Source organism: Myotis yumanensis, unplaced genomic scaffold (assembly GCF_028538775.1).
Source record: "Myotis yumanensis isolate MYYU_CA2020_CCGP unplaced genomic scaffold, mMyoYum1.0.hap1 SCAF_9, whole genome shotgun sequence".
In the NCBI taxonomy this organism is placed as follows: domain Eukaryota; kingdom Metazoa; phylum Chordata; class Mammalia; order Chiroptera; family Vespertilionidae; genus Myotis; species Myotis yumanensis.
Genome location: NW_027223760.1, coordinates 960376 through 978297, shown reverse-complemented (window position 1 = coordinate 978297; position 17922 = coordinate 960376). Strand labels below are relative to the sequence as shown.

The 17922-nt window shown below is 43.4% G+C and overlaps 1 protein-coding gene across 4 annotated transcripts in view; it reads left to right on the top strand.

Moving 5' to 3' along the window:
- Positions 1–17922, top strand: part of UBE3C (ubiquitin protein ligase E3C) — a 121073-nt gene that overhangs the window by 62971 nt on the left and 40180 nt on the right. For 3 of the 4 annotated variants that reach the window (XM_070423565.1, XM_070423567.1, XM_070423568.1), the window contains exons 11-14: positions 1149–1235; positions 3432–3589; positions 3735–3967; positions 17597–17701. In XM_070423565.1, coding sequence (XP_070279666.1) covers positions 1149–1235; positions 3432–3589; positions 3735–3967; positions 17597–17701 — 583 coding nt within the window. The remainder of the gene's footprint in view (positions 1–1148; positions 1236–3431; positions 3590–3734; positions 3968–17596; positions 17702–17922) is intronic. The other variant, XM_070423566.1, reaches the window with a different exon arrangement.

Below are 17922 nucleotides of genomic sequence, written 5' to 3'. Positions count from 1 at the left end.
TGTCCCCTCAGGAGTTTGATGGGGAGTTTGCTCACTATGACATGCGCTGACTGCCAGGGGGAAGCACGGAACAAAGGGAGGCCCTGGCCGGCAGCTGGAAGGTCCCAATTGGCCCTGATCGCCGGCCAGGCCTAGGGACCCTACCCATGCACTAATTTTGTGTACCAGGCCTCTGTAGTCTATCTATACTAATCTATACTAATAAAAGGTAATATGCTAATTAGACCGGACATCTTCTGGAGAAAACCACGGTGGCGGGGGCCGAGGCAGAGGCAGTTAGGGGTGATCAAGCTGGCAGGGGAGGGCAGTTGGGGGCGATCAGGCTGGCAGGGGAGCAGTTAGGGGGTGATCAGGCTGGCAGGCAGAGGCGGTTAGGGGCGATCAGGCAGGCAGGCGAGCGGTTAGGAACCAGTGGTCCCAGATTGCAAGAGGGATGTCTGACTGCCAGTTTGGGATCGGGCCTAACCCGGCTGTCGGACATTCCCCCAAGGGGTTCCGGATTGGAGAGGGTGCAGGCCAGGTTGAGGGACACTCCCCTTCTCCCGCCCCCCCGCCACGCCCCCCTGCACAAATTCTGTGCACCGGGCCTCTAGTGAATATATAAAGGCCTAAGCAACCGTTAACGACTGGTCGACTGGTTGCTATGACACACACTGACCACCAGGGGGCAGACGCTCAACGCAGGAGCTGCCCCCTGGTGGTCAGTGCACTCCCACAGCCCACGTCCCGTGGTCCCTCCCCCTGGCCAGCTGGCCAACCTCCTGCGGTCCCTCCCCCAGGCCACCCGATCAGGACTGGGTGAGATGCCCTCAATCACCCCAATTGCTGGCCAGGCCGAGGAACCCCACCCATGCATGAATTCGTGCACCGGGCCTCTAGTATAATGCATACTATTCTAGTATATTCACATCCTGCAACATCTCCTCAGAGGGAGCAAACTCAGCTGTCTTATGGTGGGATCTCTGGCAGTTCGGGGTTTTCGCTCAGGAGCAGTGGGCAGGGTCCCTGCAGCCTGGCGTGGGGCGCATGCATTTGAGGGGTTAATACAGACAGATTCCAAATTGTACAGTTTCCTCAGCTCACTGCTTTTTGGAAGAAACATATTGAGCAAGTATTTACTGACTCTTATTTCCCCCATTCCTTTTTAGGCTTCTCTACAGCTTAGCCTTTAATGCCAGGTTTCTGAGGCACCTTTGGGTTCTCATATCCTCAATGACAACGCAGATGATCACAGGGTATGTATCCCACAGACATAGAAATTGAGCTTAAGGAAGTAGCAAATAATAAAAAAATACTGTATAGTATTTTAAGTACTGCTTATATCTAGCTTATTTCATATTAGAAGATAACTTCTAGATGGTCTCAATTTCATAAAAAGAAGTAACCAGTGCCAATTTTACAGCAGTTCATCTGTATTATTAGGAGTATGGCTTTATCTGAGGGTAAATTTCTCTTAAAACTCTTAGTCATGCCGAAACCGGTTTGGCTCAGTGGATAGAGCGTCGGCCTGCGGACTGAAAGGTCCCAGGTTCGATTCCGGTCAAGGGCATGTACCTGGGTTGCGGGCACATCCCCAGTGGGAGATGTGCAGGAGGCAGCTGATCGATGTTTCTCTCTCATCGATGTTTCTAACTCTCTATCTCTCTCCCTTCCTCTCTGTAAAAAATCAATAAAATATATTAAAAAAAACAAAAAAACAAAAAACTCTTAGTCATTTTTGGAAAACAGAGACTTGACATTTCTTTGTTCCATATGACTTGCCTGTGCTTTTGAGATTGAAAATACAGATTTGAAGCAAATTTTTTGAACATTTTTATTGATTTCAGAGAGGAAGGGAAAGGGAGATAGAAACGTCAATGATGAGAGAGAATCGTTGATTGGCTGCCTCCTGCCACCCCTCACTAGGGATTGAGCACGCGACCCCGGGCATGTGCCCTGACCGGGAATTGAACTGTGACCTCCTGGTTCATAATTCAATGCTTAACCAATGAGCCACACTGGCCGAACTGAAGCAAATTTAGTACCATTACAAATATTAAAAGATATCAAATATTGTAGAAGTTGGTTTTTAAAACTTTATGTTGAAATAATTTAATTTTTCTTATCTGAATCATGTCACTTGAAGGCAAGAATCTTTACATATTGAAACTGAATGAGTAACAGGTAGAGAAATGAATGTTCATGCAAACTGTCTTAGGCTATTCCCATAAGGATCGTCCCCTCTGTCAGAGGTCTAAGTTGGTCCCTCCACACTGTCATGCAGAAAGGTGGCATGTGTGACTCAGTTTACTGGGGACAGAACTCAGGCTGCACCTGCACGTGAGGCTCATGCCCTGGAGATACAGCCTCGTCCAGGGCCCAGCTGGGAGCCAGCCCACAAGAATGAGAGGAAGGCCCAGGTTTAGGGCCAGGCTGTAAAGAAGAGTGTTTCTTTTTGTTTTATTTTATTTTCTTGTTTGGCTTCTTTGGAGGTGAGGGTAAGAAGTTGAAAGAAGGAATGTTTGGGGGGTGAGGGTGGCGTGTCCAGCATTTGAGTGTGCCTTCATCGGCAGTGTGGTTAGGTGTGATGTATTAGATGGGCTAGGCGTCTCGTGTTGAGGATCCTGACGTCGAGCTTTTTAATGTGGTTTGCAGAGAAAGGAGGGTCCTGTTTTAGTGCCTTCGTGTCAGGGACAGTCAGCCTCGAGTGAGAGGAGCCATGTGTCCAAGTCATCTGTACAGAGCGGGCCACATCTCTCCTCGTGTGGCTTTGTGGAAATAGATACTCACGGTGCCCACAGCATCAATTGCCCAGGATTGATTGGACCTGCTGTAGGGGACCATGGGACCTCATTCAACCATGAGAGAAAGGGAACAGATTGGAGGGGGTGAAGTATGTGTAATGCATTACAGCCCTTGACAGGTGAGGAGACTCCAAACCTCTCTCAGGACCCCCTCACCTTAGACTGCTCTGTGTGGTCAGTGACTGCTCGTAAAAGCAGAAGCAGTAACAGAGCTAGGTGATGAACTTGGACAATAGAAACAGGGCCCAGGGTTGAGAAGGGGAGACTTTCTTCCTGCAGTTTCTGACGGGGTTCAATATTCACCTGTGTGAATGTTCCTGAATGTTAAGTAGCTGGATAAATTTTTCATGGCACCAGATGGTCTGCTTTGTTGAATGTGTGAAATAGAGGGGGAGGGGGCATTTCAACATACTGTAAAGTGTGCATCAGTAACAGTGGCCTGGCATACTGCCGCTCTCCTCTGAGGGCTGTCCTTGGGCCCCATGAGTAAAGAGTGGCCGGTTGGTTCCTGGGTTTTAGTCTGTTGTTTATTAGCCTACATTGTTAGAAGGACTTCACCTTTCCTTGAGGTAGATTCGTTGCTCCCATGAATGTGAAGTTCCCTGATTGTGTTTGTCTGGTGTCGTGTCTTCTCTCCTCCCCACTTAGGTCGATGGTGCCACTGCTTCAGGTGATATCAAGGGGCTCTCCCATGTCCTTTGAAGATTCCAGCCGCATCATCCCGCTCTTCTACCTGTTCAGCTCCTTGTTTAGTCACTCTCTGATCTCCATACATGATAATGAATTCTTCGGGGACCCCATAGAAGGTGAGACCTGAGGAATCCAATTGTTGCTGGCCCCTTGGCCTCACCTCTCCAAGCCCATGGAGGACAGGGAAGCCTTCATTCTTCTAAGTCTGTCGGTGTGTGAGAACTTTCCTAAAATTGTGATGGGAGTTGGCTTGTTTTCCAGCCACAGGTCAGAGACAATCATCCCTGATGCCTTTCACTCTGGAAGAGCTGGTGGTGCTGTCCCGCTGCCTCCGCGATGCCTGCCTTGGGATCATCAAGCTAGCTTACCCGGAGACCAAGCCCGAGGTCCGGGAGGAGTACGTCACCGCGTTTCAGAGCATCGGGGTGACCACGAGCGCCGAGATGCAGCAGTGCATCCAGATGGAGCAGAAGCGGTGGATCCAGCTGTTCAAGGTCAGATGCAGCACAGGGGTGCTCTCCTTCCTGCGTCAGTAGGTGGGATTCGCAGTCCCAAACTTTAAATTAAGTCATTCTGTTTGCCTTTTGTTGTTGTTGGTTTTTTTCGGGGGGGGGGGGGGGGGGTGTTTGTTTTGCTATTTTAGATGTTTTATATTTAGTTCTTTTTTTTTTTTACTTATTTTATTTATTTAATTTTTTTTTTTGCTAATCCTCACCCAAGGATATTTTTTCCATTGATTTTTAAAGAGAGTGGAAGGGAAGGGGAGGGACAGAGAGAGAAACGTTGATATGAGAGAGACACATTGATTGGTTGCCTCCCGCACACATCTCGACCCGGCCAGGGATTGCGCCTGCAGCTGAGTACGCGCTCTTGACTGGAATTGAACCCACAACTCTTCAGTCTGTAGGCCGACATGCAAAACCGGTTAGGTCTCTTTTTTTTTTTTTTTTTTTAAATTAAATTTGTTGGGGTGGCATTGGTTAATAAGATTATATAGGTTTCAAGTGTACATTTCTTATTGCTTGTTTGGTTTTTTGTTCATCCTCACCTGAAGATATTTTTTCCATTGATTTTTTAAAAATTTATCTATTTATTTTTTATTAAATTTATTGGGTTGACATTGGTCAACATGAAAATAGGTTTCTGTTGGGGGGTTCTTTTACTTAAAATATATTTTTATTGATTTCAGAGAGAGAGAGAGAGAGATAGAAAAACATCAATGATGAGAGAGAATCATTGATCGCCTGCCTCTTGCCTCTTTTTTTTTTTTGCCAGTAGATGGTTCTATCCACTGAGCCAAACCAGTTAGGGCTGTTTTATTAATTTTTTTGTAAAGTCTTTTTGTCCTCTGTTTCATTCAGTTCTGCTCTAATTTTTACTATTTCCTTTCTCCTGCTGACTTTGGGTTGCTTTTATTCTCCTTTTTCTAGTTCTTTAAGATGTGATGTTAGGTTATTTACTTGGGATTTCTCTTGTTTCTTGACATAGGCCTGTAATGACCCTCTTATTACTTCTTTCACTGCATCTCAGAAGTTCTGATATGTCATATTGTCATTCTCACTTATATATCTTTTGATCTCATCTTTTATTTATTCTTTAACCCAGTCATTCTTAGTAGTATGTTGTTTAATCTCCGCGTATGTGTGGGTTTCTTTACTTCCTTTTGGCAGTTGATTCCTAGTTTCCAGGCATTGTGGTCAGAGAATATGCATGGTATCATTTCAACCTTCTTGAATTTGTTGATGCTAGTTTTGTGACCCAACATATGGTCTATCCTTAAGAATGTTCCATGTGCACTGGTGAAGGATGTATAATCTGATGTTCTGGAATGAAAGGTTCTGTAAATGACAATTATGTTCATTTGGTCTAGTGTTTCATTTAAGGCCGATATTTCTTTATTGACTTTCTGTTTGGTTGATCTGTCTAGAGCTGTCAATGGAGTATTAAGGTCTCCAACTATGATTGTGTTTTGATCCGTTTCTCCCTTTAGCTTTGTGAGTAGTTGTTTTATATATGTTGGTGCTCCCTGATTGGCTGCATATATATTAAGAAGTGTTATGTTTTCTTGATGCAGTGTTCCCTTTATCATTATAAAGTTCCATCTTTGTCTCTTATCTTTGTTATCTTGAAATCCATTTTGTCAGATACAGGTGGGGCTACATGTGCTTTTCTGTGGATGTTATTTGCTTGGAGAATCATTTTCCACCCTTTTACTTTGCAAATACCTTTTTCTTAGCAACTTAAATGTGTTTCTTGTAGGCAGCATGTGGTTGGGTTTTGTTTTTTTTATCTACTCTGCTACTCGGTGCCTCTTTTTTTGCCAGTATTGGTTCTAAACAGAGAAGTGAATACTCTATTTATGGCCTTAAAAGAGTTCTCAAAGAAAAGGGGAGGGGAGGGGGGCGGCAAGTCTAGAAATAGAGATACCAATTAGGAGGCTCTTCCCATAGTCTGAAGAAGAAAAGAGAATGACTAGGGTGGTGCAGTGAAGGGGTGATAAGTGGACAGATACAGAGTCTACTGAGACGATAAGGCCAAGAAGACTTGCTGAGAGGCTGGAAGTGGAGAGGTGCTAGAAAGGGGGGAATCTAAGATAACCCCTAGGTTTGGGTCTTGAGCAACTGGGGGTATAGTGGTAACATATACTGATGAGGAGACAGGAGGGAACACATTTGGTATGGAAAGACAAAAAGTCTTCTTTTGGGTGTGTCCAACTTGAGATGTCTATGATGCACCCACTTGGAAAAGTCTGGTTACCGTTGGATGGCTGTGTCTGGAAGTCCAGGGGTGAAGGGGAGGTCTGGGCTGGAGATAAGAATTTAGGAGTCCTGAGCATGTTGTGATGTTTAAAGCCATGGGAAGGGATGACGTCCCTTTGGGGGAGGGTGTAGATGGCAAAAACGTAGAGTCTGGAATGGAGGCCAAGGACATGACAACATTTATCAGTGGGGTGGGGCGAAGAGGAGGCTGAGTGTGAGCTGCCAGGGAGGTAAGAAGAAAAACATGGAGTGTGGTTTGGGGGAAAGTAGGCATAGAAGCCAAGAGAAGAGAGAGATTTAGAAAGATACTGGGATTGATTATGCCTGGCAGCCCTGGGCCAGACCCTTCCCCAGTAGACAGCTCTGCTCCTCAATGTCTGCTTTGCTCTGCACTGGTCTGCATCGCTGTGCTCTGCTCTCCATTCTGTGCCAGTCTGCTCTGCTCCAGTGAGACATCTTCAGTGTTTTAGCTCAGTCTTCAGTCTTTGATGGAAAAGAGAAGTGCACTCGCTCTGGGCCTCTTAATTGGTGAATTCAGACCACTTACATATAGGGTACTTGATGTTTGAGGATAGCTCTGGGCCTCCATTGGTTCTTCTCCTTTGTGTTTCTGTCTGTTGTTTTTGTTTGGTGGTATTTCATACTTTTTTCCTCTTTTTTTTTAAAGCTTTATGTCCTGGTTTGGGGATTTTTGTGTGTGATTATCATTAGGTTTATAAAAAATAAAGTTGCATACATACCATAGTTGTTTTTCTTTTGAGTGCATCTGATCTTCATTCTCCTTTGCCAGTTCAGACTTTTACCCCCCTTCTTTTTATGTTTTTGTTGTCACAAATAATCCCTGTTCATGCTGTAAGTTTTTTGGTGATCTTACTCATAGTGTTGTGACCTTACATTCTCTGTTTCAGGTAAAATAACTCCCTTGAGTATTTCCTGAAATGGAAGTTTTCTGGTAATAAACTTCTCAGCTTCTGTATATTTGGGAACATCTTTATTTCTCCTCCATATTTAAAGGGTAAATTTACTGTATATATTATTCATGACTGGTAACCTCTGTCTTTCAGACGTTTGAATATTTGGTTCCACTCTCTTCTGGCTTGTAGAGTTTCTGCTGAGAAGGCGGATGAAATTCTGATGGGTTTTCCTTTGTACATCACTCCCTTCTTTTCCTGGCTGCTCTGAGAATGTTTTCTTTGTCATTAATTTTTGACAGTTTTAATACCAAGTGCCTTGGAGAGGGCCTCTTTGGATTGAGGTAACTATGTGTTCTGTTTGCTTCTTGGATTTGAGGACCTAGTTCTTCCCATAGGTTTGGGGAGTTCTCATCTGCTATTTGAGTAGACTCTCCATTGCCTACTCCCTCTCCTCCTCCTCTGCAATGCCTATAATTCTAATATTGCTTTTTCTGATGGAGTCAGATAGTTCTTGTAGAGCTCTTTCATTTTTCTTTATGCTCAGGTCTCTCTCTTTTTCCCTCTGCGTCATTTCTTGATTCCTATCTTCAATATCACTAATTCTTTCCTCCATCTGGTTGGCTCTGTTTTCTATGTTCAGTAGTTCACTATTAATCTTAATTGCATGCTTCATTTCCAGGATTTCTAATTGCTTCTTTTTTAAAGTTTCAATCTCTTTCGTAAAGTACCTGTTTTGTTCATTGATTTGTTTTCTGAGTGTGCTAAATTGCTTGTCTGTATTTTCTCATGTTGTTGAGTATTTTCAGAACTGCAGTCTTGAAATCTGTCATTTATATTACATATTTCCATGTGTTCCAGCTTGCTTTCTGGGGATTTTTCATTTTCTTTCTGCTCATCCTCATTACTGTGGTTATTCATGGTATTTGCTGTTCTCCTTTCCCTAGGCATGAATACCTGTCTATATTAATGGCCTTCTATATAGCAGCTTTCTCTGAATAGGGTCTTTCTGCTATGTTCTAGTAGATGGTGAATTGCAAGATTTTTTACCTCTGTGATCTCCCATTCTAGACTTCCACAGCTTCCTTAAAAGAGAGTATAGCCAACACTGCTTGGGGATAGGGTTTGTTTTGCCCTCATCACAATGGTGACCCCTGATCTCCATGGGGTACTGCCTCAAGCACAACTCCTAGGGATCAGTCACAGGGGAAAATAGTGGTTCTACTGCAACAGCTCTTGGTTTACAAATAATATGCTCCTGCACCCGACTCCAAGGGCAACAGGAGGCGAGTTTTGGGAGTCCAAGTGGCGGCAGGGCTCTGTGGTTCCATTTCTTTGTCTGAAACACCACCGCCAGCCGACAGTGGAGAACTGCACAGCAGAACCCCTGCTCTGTCAGGCTGCTGCTGACTCAGATACGGTTTGCTCCCTCGCCGCTTTGCCCTGTGGAGCTACGCACACACCACCCCCCACCCCCACCTGCTCCCGCTTCCTGCAGCTCTGTTTCTTCTGGCCACAGGAAGTGCCTGCTGCCACAGGCTTTCTCCTCTTTCCCAGCCGAGCTTCGAGCTCCTGGCTGCAGGGCTGCATCTGCAGGCCATCTGCGTTTCCTCCCTTCTCATCTCCCCATTTATTACTGGTTGCCCACCTTTAGATGTTTCAGTGCGTGGGTCTCTCAGGTGTGCATCTGTGTTGAGCAGGGATTTCTTTGTTGAATTATAGTTGGTTAAGCTGATGAAATTTCAAGGGGAAGGGACAAGGTGTGCTGTCACAGCGCCATTCCTCTGATGTCACTCCTCCATTGCCTTTTAGCGCAAGAAGAGAGGGAGAGAGAAATATTGATGTGAGAGAGACACATTGATTGGTTGCTTTGGCATGTGTCCTGACTGGGGCCAGGGATTGAACCTGCAACCCAGGTATGTGCCCTTGACTAGGAATTGAACCCTCAACCCTTCACTGCACAGGCCGACACTAACCACTGAGAACACCAGCCAGGGCTCAAGTGTATATTTCTGTAATTCATGATCAGCATATTGCATTGTGTGCTCACCACCCAAAGTCAAATCATCTTCCATCACCATATATTTGGCTCTCTCTACCCTTTTCTACCTCGGCCCTTGACATTTGCCTTCTTTTAAAACCTCATTTTTACATTGTTAAATGCATCTGTTAAAAATTGCACTAAGTACTTTTGATGACAAGGTAAAATACAAATAAAATTTGTAATGTTTTCATTTTTATTTTTCACTAAAAGATCTCTTACAGATTTTTATTTTCTTAATCTTTTAAGAAATAACATTAGTGGAATAAGGTCGTCAATTTATTTTTTTTTTAAATATATTTTATTAATTTTTTTCAGAGAGGAAGGGAGAGAGAGAGTTAGAAACATCGATGAGAGAGAAACATCCATCAGCTGCCTCCTGCACGTCTCCCCCTCCCCCCCCACTGGGGATGTGCTTGCAACCAAGGTACATGCCCTTGACCGGAATCGAACCCGGGACCTTTCAGTCCGAAGGCTGGCGCTCTATCCACCGAGCCAAACCAGCAAGGGCAAGGTCGTCAATTTAATGAAAGTTGAATATAAATTATTTTAAACCATCTCCGTCTTTAACCACGCAGAAAGAGCAGTTAGGAGATTCCCTGGCTGGAATGTTGGCAGGAAACTGCCACCACTGAGAGAGACTGTAACTATTGGGGTAGAAAAAAAGAAAAGCAAAAGGGTGCTTGACTTCCCATGAAATTTCTGCAGCAAACACATCTAGTCAGCTAAAATTGCTCATTAAAGGAGTGAGAGCAGAAGAAATGCATTTTCCAAATTGAATGCTAGATTTACAGTCCGTTTAATACTGGCGACCTCTCGCGCACTAATGCTCAATTCGAGTCATCAGCTGTCCCTTTAGGTCTTTTATCACTGCTTTTGTCAAGCTATCTATTTAATTGAAAGAAGTTAATTGAATGAAAATGATCAACTAAGCTTGTATTAATATTGCTAATGGAATTTTCTTCTTGGCCATGTTTGGAGAAAGATGTCAAGCTAGACTTTAGGAAAGGCCCATTAATGCTTGCACTTAACCTGATGGGCTAATTAAGGACTGCTTATTCATCCTACGAGTGCATGGCAGTCTCTATCCAGCCTACTGGGCCTGATTTTACAACACATTTCACTTATGAGCATGGGCATTAGTATCAGAGAGAGTAACTGATAATGTTTTGATTGTACTGAATACAGTCCTAATGCATCATTGAATTTATAATTTGTGCAGATGGATGTAATAAATGTTTGCATAATTTATTTTATTACCTATTTCTATATTCCCAAGTAAACTTTGAAGGTCACCTGTTGAGCCCTTAATATATCCTTTCTTAAAGATTGACAATTTTACAACTTTTCTAAGTTAAAAATAAGCCATGTACCTGTTTAAAACCCATAATTCTTATGTAAACATTTCCTGGATATGAGTATTATGGTAGCATATGTGTTTTCCTTTAAGTATTTAATTAAGCTCTGGAATCTCTGTTAATAAAGCTTTCCATTTTGTAGATATAAGGTATTGTGTACAGTATCAGATAATCTCATTATTTTATAGCACCTATTGAGAATTCAATAATTTTCGTATGACAGGCTTATCTTTTGAACCTAGGAATCGCTGACTTTAATAATACTGTGTATTTTCCCCTTGGCCCTACTTATTTTGTTTAAGCATTAAATGGAAATTTCATAGTGAATTTTTTTATGCCTCAAAATGACTTATTACCACTTTATTATAGATTGAGGATTTTGAAAACTAGGGTGAAAGTTCACTATTTTGGGTAAAGGATTATTTTAGGTTTGAAATTGAGTTGTTACAAAGACCTTCTGAGTTTAGAACAGAATAGTTTGCAGTTTTTTTTAACATGATTTCTGTTCTTTGGGGGAAAAATGTTAATTGAGCCAAGGCCTAAAAATAAAATCAAGGTATAGTCTTTGAGTAGAAAAGGGTCAGCTGCTATTAGGTTTTCTTTCTTTCTTTTTTTTTTTTTAATTCTTTATTAGTTAAGGTATTACAAATGTGTCCTCATCCCCCCCCCCCATTAACCCCCATCCTCCCCCCCCACTCATGCTCTCATCCCCCTGTTGTCCATGTCCATTGGTTTGGCTTATATGCGTGCATACAAGTCCTTTGGTTGATCTCTTCCCCTTACCTCCTCCCTCCCCTGCTTTCCCTCTGGGGAGTGATAGTCTGATTGCTATTTCTCTGTCTTTGGATCTGTCCCTGTTCATCAGTCTATGTAGTTCTCTGTATTCCACAAATGAGTGAGATCATGTGGTATTTATCTTTCTCTGACTGGCTTATTTCACTTAGCATAATGCTCTCCAGTTCCATCCATGCTGTTGCAAAAGGCAAGAGTTCCTTCTTTTTTACCGCAGCATAGTATTCCATTGTGTAGATGTACCAGTTTTCTAATCCACTCATCTGCTCATGGACACTTAGGCTGTTTCCAAATCTTAGCTATGGTGAATTGTGCTGCTATGAACATAGGGGTGCATATATCCTTTCTGATTGGTGTTTCTGGTTTCTTGGGATATATTCCTAGAAGTGGGATCACTGGGTCAAATGGGAGTTACATTTTTAGTTTTTTGAGGAAGCTCCATACTGTTTTCCACAGTGGCTGCACGAGTCTGCATTCCCACCAGCAGTGCAGAAGGGTTCCTTTTTCTCCACATCCTCTCCAACACTTGTTGTTTGTTGATTTGTTGATGATAGCCATTCTGACAGGTGTGAGATGATACCGCATTGTCGTTTTGATTTGCATCACTCGTATAATTAGTGACTTTGAGCATGTTTTCATATGTCTTTCGGCCTTCTGTATGTCCTCTTTCGAAAAGTGTCTAACTCTGTTGCCCATTTTTTGATTGGATTGTTTATCTTCCTATTGTTAAGTTGCATGAGTTCCCTGTAAATGTTGGAGATTAAACCCTTATCGGTGATATCATTGGCAAATATGTTCTCCCATGTAGTGGGTCTTCTTGTTGTTTTGTTGATGGTTTCCTTTGCTGTGCAGAAGCTTTTTATTTTGATGTAATCCCATTTGTTTATTTTCTCTTTAGTTTCCATTGCCCTAGGAGCATTATCAGAGAAGAAATTCCTTCGGCATATGTTTGCGATTTCGCTGCCTGTGGATTCCTCTAGTATTTTTATGGTTTCCCGTCTTACATTTAAGTCTTTTATCCATTTTGAGTTTATTTTTTTGTATGGTGTGAGTTGGTGGTCTAGTTTCATCTTTTTGCATGTATCTGTCCAATTTTCCCAACACCATTTATTGAAGAGACTGTCTTGACTCCGTTGTATGCTCTTGCCTCCTTTGTCGAATATTAATTGGGCTATTAGGTTTTCTTTACTTTAAGGATGTTCCCATGGTGTCAAGATAGAAAAGATGCTCCATAAGGTGAAATAACAAGAATCCCCCTCAGTGGACACTGTGTTCTGAATAGTATTCTGAGAGCTTTTTGAGTATTAACCCTTTGCGGTCCAATTTTATTTTTGGAATTCAAACAGTCTGGTCCAAATTAATTGACGGGATTGAACGTTGAACCGGTTTGCGGTGTCGACCTCAGCCTCGACGTTGGACCTGCTCCTAGTGCCTGGTCTGTCGAGTCAGCCTCGACGTTGGACCGAAAGGGTTAAAGGACTTAATGTGTTGACTCTGAGGAAGATACTGCAGTTTTTCCGTGTTACAGTTGGTCGCACAGGTAGTGGGTGGGGAGAACCAGAATAAACGGTTGGCATCTGTTATATATTGCAGCGCCACATTTGAGTTGAAGAATTCAAGGTAGAATCAACCAAGAAGGCAACAGCATTGCCTTTCGTTAATGGACAGAATTGCAGTGATGAGACCTGACTCCCTTGACCGCCAGCCGTTCTCCTTTTCAGGCCCACGCGGGCCTCTGGCGCTGACTTCTGGAGAGGCTGTTGGCTGGTCACAGAATAGTGCTTTAAGTGGAGAGAGTCATCTTTCTTCATCACTATGGGAACTGGGGTCAGTCTCTAAGGCCTGCGTTGACACTGCTAAAACAGTTTATGCATTTATCAAATTCATAAACCCCTCCTGGCATGTCATCAATAGCTCTGATTGCTTTAGCCCATGTGCACTCCCGGACGACATGCACGTGGGTAGCTCCCCAACAGGAGGAGATGTGGGGGGGCAGGAGGGACTCGTGCCCTGCCTGCCACACCTGGCTGGACAGAGAGGGCACAGTATGAGGGATTTTCACTGTCCTGGTGTTGACTTGTGTTTTTCCATTTCAAAAAGACTTTTAAAAGTTAAGTCCAAACAACAGCAGACAGACCCCAGCTGTGACCCTGACACACCACCGGCAGCTGTATGTTAACCGAGGGGCACAGAGCAGTGGCCTGTGTCCTGGTGGAGCTATGCCACGTCCTCCTGTCTTTTAAGAGACTATTTGCTTTGTTTTTTACTAGGAAGGAGAATGGAAATGTGCTGGGAACACTGTTGTCTTTATAAAAACACCCATTTTAGCAAGTGGTGACCGAGGGCTGGACAAGCTCTGGGAGCCTCTGGCAGCAGGAGTCCACGTCAGATGCTCTATGACTACAGGTGAGGGTGTCCTGACTGTCACAGTCCAAATACCCCAGGAACGGTGACTGCGCCCGTGCTGCAGTCGTAACTAAGGCCAGACTGAGTCCCTGACCTTCAGTGTCATTCTTTATACAGTGAGCAAGACAGGCATCCAGCTAATCGCAGTGAGATAGGACAGACATCCAGCTAATCCCAGTGAGATAGGACAGACAGAGCCCGGGTGCCTGGAGCTCACAGGTGGGGGCAACGCAGATCTTTCCTGAAGCTCAATTGACTCCAAGAAGACCCGGCGTTTGGTCTCCACGGTCCTATTCGCCCAGCAGGGCTTTTCTGGCGGTTCTTATGTTTCATTTATAGGTGTTCTTCGCTATGAAATCAACTTCTTATAAATTTCCTACTTGACATATTTTACCATATTACATATTTGCCACACCTAAGTCCCTGCAAGTTATGTGCTGTATCCTTTACTTTGTATTGAATTTTTTGTAAGACTTGCCTAAGGTGTTTGATTTTACTTACAGAGAACTCTGATTCAGTTTAAAATTGTTACTCCAGCTTTTCTTACCTTTCACCATCTTTAATCAATTTATGTAATTTTTCATGGTTACCTCCATAAATTTGCTTTTTTAGTATCAAATACTTGTGATAGTGAAAATGAATGCAGAGAAAAGGAATGTGTGTAGAGGTATTTTGACATCATAAAAAGGACCCAGTTAATAAGCGCCCTGTCAGTCACCGTCCGGAAGACAAAACAGGCTAGGCGCTTAACGTGTTAACTTACATGGTTTCTTAAAATATGTATTTTTTTTGTGAAACTTAGACGAAACATAGTTTTAACGAAGAAGTTAATGTTCCCTGTTGCATTTAAGATAAGAGCTTCAACATTTCTGCAAAAGTATTTTGGACTGGGTGGTCCAGAGCTAGTACTGCCAGATTGAGTACACAGATATGTTTCACCTAGATAAATTTGACTTCAGATAACAAATGAGCTTTTAAATATAGACATGTCCTGTGTAATATTTTAGATAGTCTTATACTTTGAATAAAGCAATATTTGGGACATACTTATACTAAAAACGTAATTGGTGTCTGTCGGAAACTCGGACTTACTAGGTGTGCGGTGCCTCCCGTAGGCCGCGCAGGGTCCTCCTGACGTCAGGCTCCCCGTCACCTTCCACTTGTTGAGATGCTTTTCCGCAGTGACTTCCGTCTTGGCATCCCCTCCTTGATATACACTCTTAGGCCTAAATCACTTTTTAAAAATATATATATTTTATTGATTTTTTTTCACAGAGAGGAAGGGAGAGGGATAGAGAGTTAGAAACATCGATGAGAGAGAAACATCGATCAGCTGCCTCCTGCACACCTCCTACTGGGGATGTGCCCGCAACCAAGGACATGCCCTTGACCTGAATCGAACCTAGGACCTTTCAGTCCGCAAGCCGAAGCTCTATCCAATGAGCCTAACTGGTTAGGGCCTAAATCGCTTTTGTATCTTCTTTCTTATTCCCTATTCTCTGCTTCCTTTTTTTTTTTTTCTTTTTTTTCTTTTTTTTTTTTTTTTTGGAAAGAGGACAAATAATCTAGGATATTTAGGTAATATGTGATTAGTTCTTTTTTCACATTTGCAGTGTGAAACATGAAAGAAAATAAATACCCTATATTGAAACTTTGTGATGCTTAATTTCACAATAATGTAAAGGAAGAATGGAAAGCATGACATTAATAGCCTACAGGTAGTTTAATGATATTAGTGACCTATATGCAATAAATGTTCTCGTAAACATGGTTTTGGTGGAGACGAATGCCAGGAGATGGTGGGGGATACTGTTTCCTGGAGTTAGGAGGCCTGGCCCTGCCCCGGTGTGCCTGTGAGCACGGCCCTGTCCCCAGTGGTGCTGCTTCCTCCGCTGTACAGTGGGGACGATAAATTCATGAGGGTGCCAAGACTCCAGGGATGGTACGTAGAAGCCAGAAGGAATAATGGAGTAAATGCACCAGAATGTTTTTCAGAAAGCATGTCTTTAAGATACTAATAGTTGTGGCATATTACGGCTAAATTTCAGCACAACATCTGTTAAATTTGAATTTATAAAGTACCAATGTAATTGGCTGTGAAGATGGGAAGGTAAGACACTGTGCTTCATCCAGGAAGCTCGTGTTTGCCTGCACCGCAGGACGCATGGCTCCCTGTGGCCTGATCTGGGCCCCAGATGAAGGGAGCAGAGCAGAGTTTCCACGAATTAGGTGCGTGGGCAACGACCATATTTCGTTCTGTCCAGCAGTTAACCAGGTGGAACCCAAATCTAGGGTGTCTTCGTCTTCTGAGCCACCCTCGAAGGCAGTGGTCCCCAAACCTGCTCTGTGTGACCTACTCCCTGAGCACCTCCAGCACAGCCGGCCAAAGTTAAGGAATCTGGCGGCTCATTTCTGCTGGTTCAGAAAGGTGGTCACCAGGGTGTTAAGGGAGGCTTTCAGATGCCACCAGGTGTCACAGCTCAGTGGGTTAAGCTGTGCTCTAGGTCCTGAGAGGCTTTTACTGACGCTGTGGGTCTGCATGGCCAAATGGTCAGGGATGGCTTCTTCTCCGTCTGTGGGCATGTCATCCCGGTGTCCCAACCACGGACCCTTTCTCAGCACTTTCATGGGACAGAGCTTCTGGGATGGCGTCGTGAAAGAAGTGTCTGTGCTCCCGTGTGTGCAGATGCTGACGAGTGGGTGTTAAAGGGACATCTCTATTAACTATTGAGATGATGCGATCTTGCTTGTCCGGTGGATGTATTTGGAAACTTATCACATTATCCTAATTTACCATTTCTATCCAAATTATATTTTATCCTAATTCCTTATGCAAATTACCTTTTACTTAAAAGACAGGCTCACTTTTTCAGAAAACACCATTATAGTCTTAACTTTAACTACAGAATAGTTGTATGATCAAATCTTGGGGGTAAAAGTTTAGAAATTTGGATTTACTATTTTATGCTGCTTTATCTTTATCACAAAATACATTTTTACTTAATATAGAACTTCAGGTCTTTTAAATAGACAGTGGCATTAGATCTTATTAGTTATATGTTATAAAACTTACAATTTATTATTGATCCCAAGTCAGTCATAGAGGTTTCCAGTAGCTGTTTGGGCTGTGTTCATAGGAAGCTAGGGCACCACGGACCCAGCGCTACAGGACGGCACTGTGGCGAGGGAGGGCGTGGCTGGGCCGGGGCAGTCGGGGAAGAAGCTTTGTGAAGAAAGTTAGACCACTTGCCCTGGCCATTTTGGCCCAGTGGATTGAGTGCCAGTCCTCGGACTGAAGGGTCCTGGGTTTGATTCCGGGCAAGGGCACGTCCCTCGGTTGCAGGCTAAATCCCAGCACTGGTAGGGGTACAGGGGGGAGGCAACCAATTGATATCTCTCTCATAACAATGTTTCTCTGTCTCTGCTTCCTTTCCACTCTCTCTAAAAATCAATGGAAAAATATCCTTGGGTGAGGATTAACAAAAAAATAAATAAAAATTTTAAAATATTTTTTAAAAAGAAAGAACTAAGGCGTGTGGAGCTGCTGTGGGAAGTAGACCTAACTCCAGAGGCTGAGATGAGACAGAGAAAAACTTCCCTACTGCCTCCCTCGTCGTTCTTTAAAATCAGCGTTTGCGCATGGCTGTGTTAGCTTTTCTCTCTCCGTTGGCAGATAACGGACTGCTTTGTACCTAAAGCTCACTCTTGTGGTCATGAAATGAGACCTAACTGTGACCTGATCGGTGGCCTCGGCCAGGTCACGATCGCCAAGCCACACGCTCTTGGAGTCCTTGGACTTCTGATTGGTGGCCGTGCCGGGCTTGTTTGTGTGACGTGGTCCTCTCTTCCTCTGCAGGTCATCACCAATCTGGTGAAGATGTTGAAGTCCAGAGACACGAGGAGAAACTTCTGTCCCCCAAACCACTGGCTGTCAGAGCAGGAAGACATCCGAGCAGATAAGGTGTTACTGGCGGCCTTTCAGCATTTGTCCTTTATAACCGTTTAATTTATTATTAGGTAACTGAATAGTAACCATGAATGTTTTCATTGTAACTCTTAGGTCATTGATGGAATACAGAGCATTTTCATTGACTAAAATATGCATCCTGATTTTATTCATTTTAATTTGCTCTTTTAACCACAAATTGAATTGAACCCTGGTGATTCTCTGTTGGGGCGGAA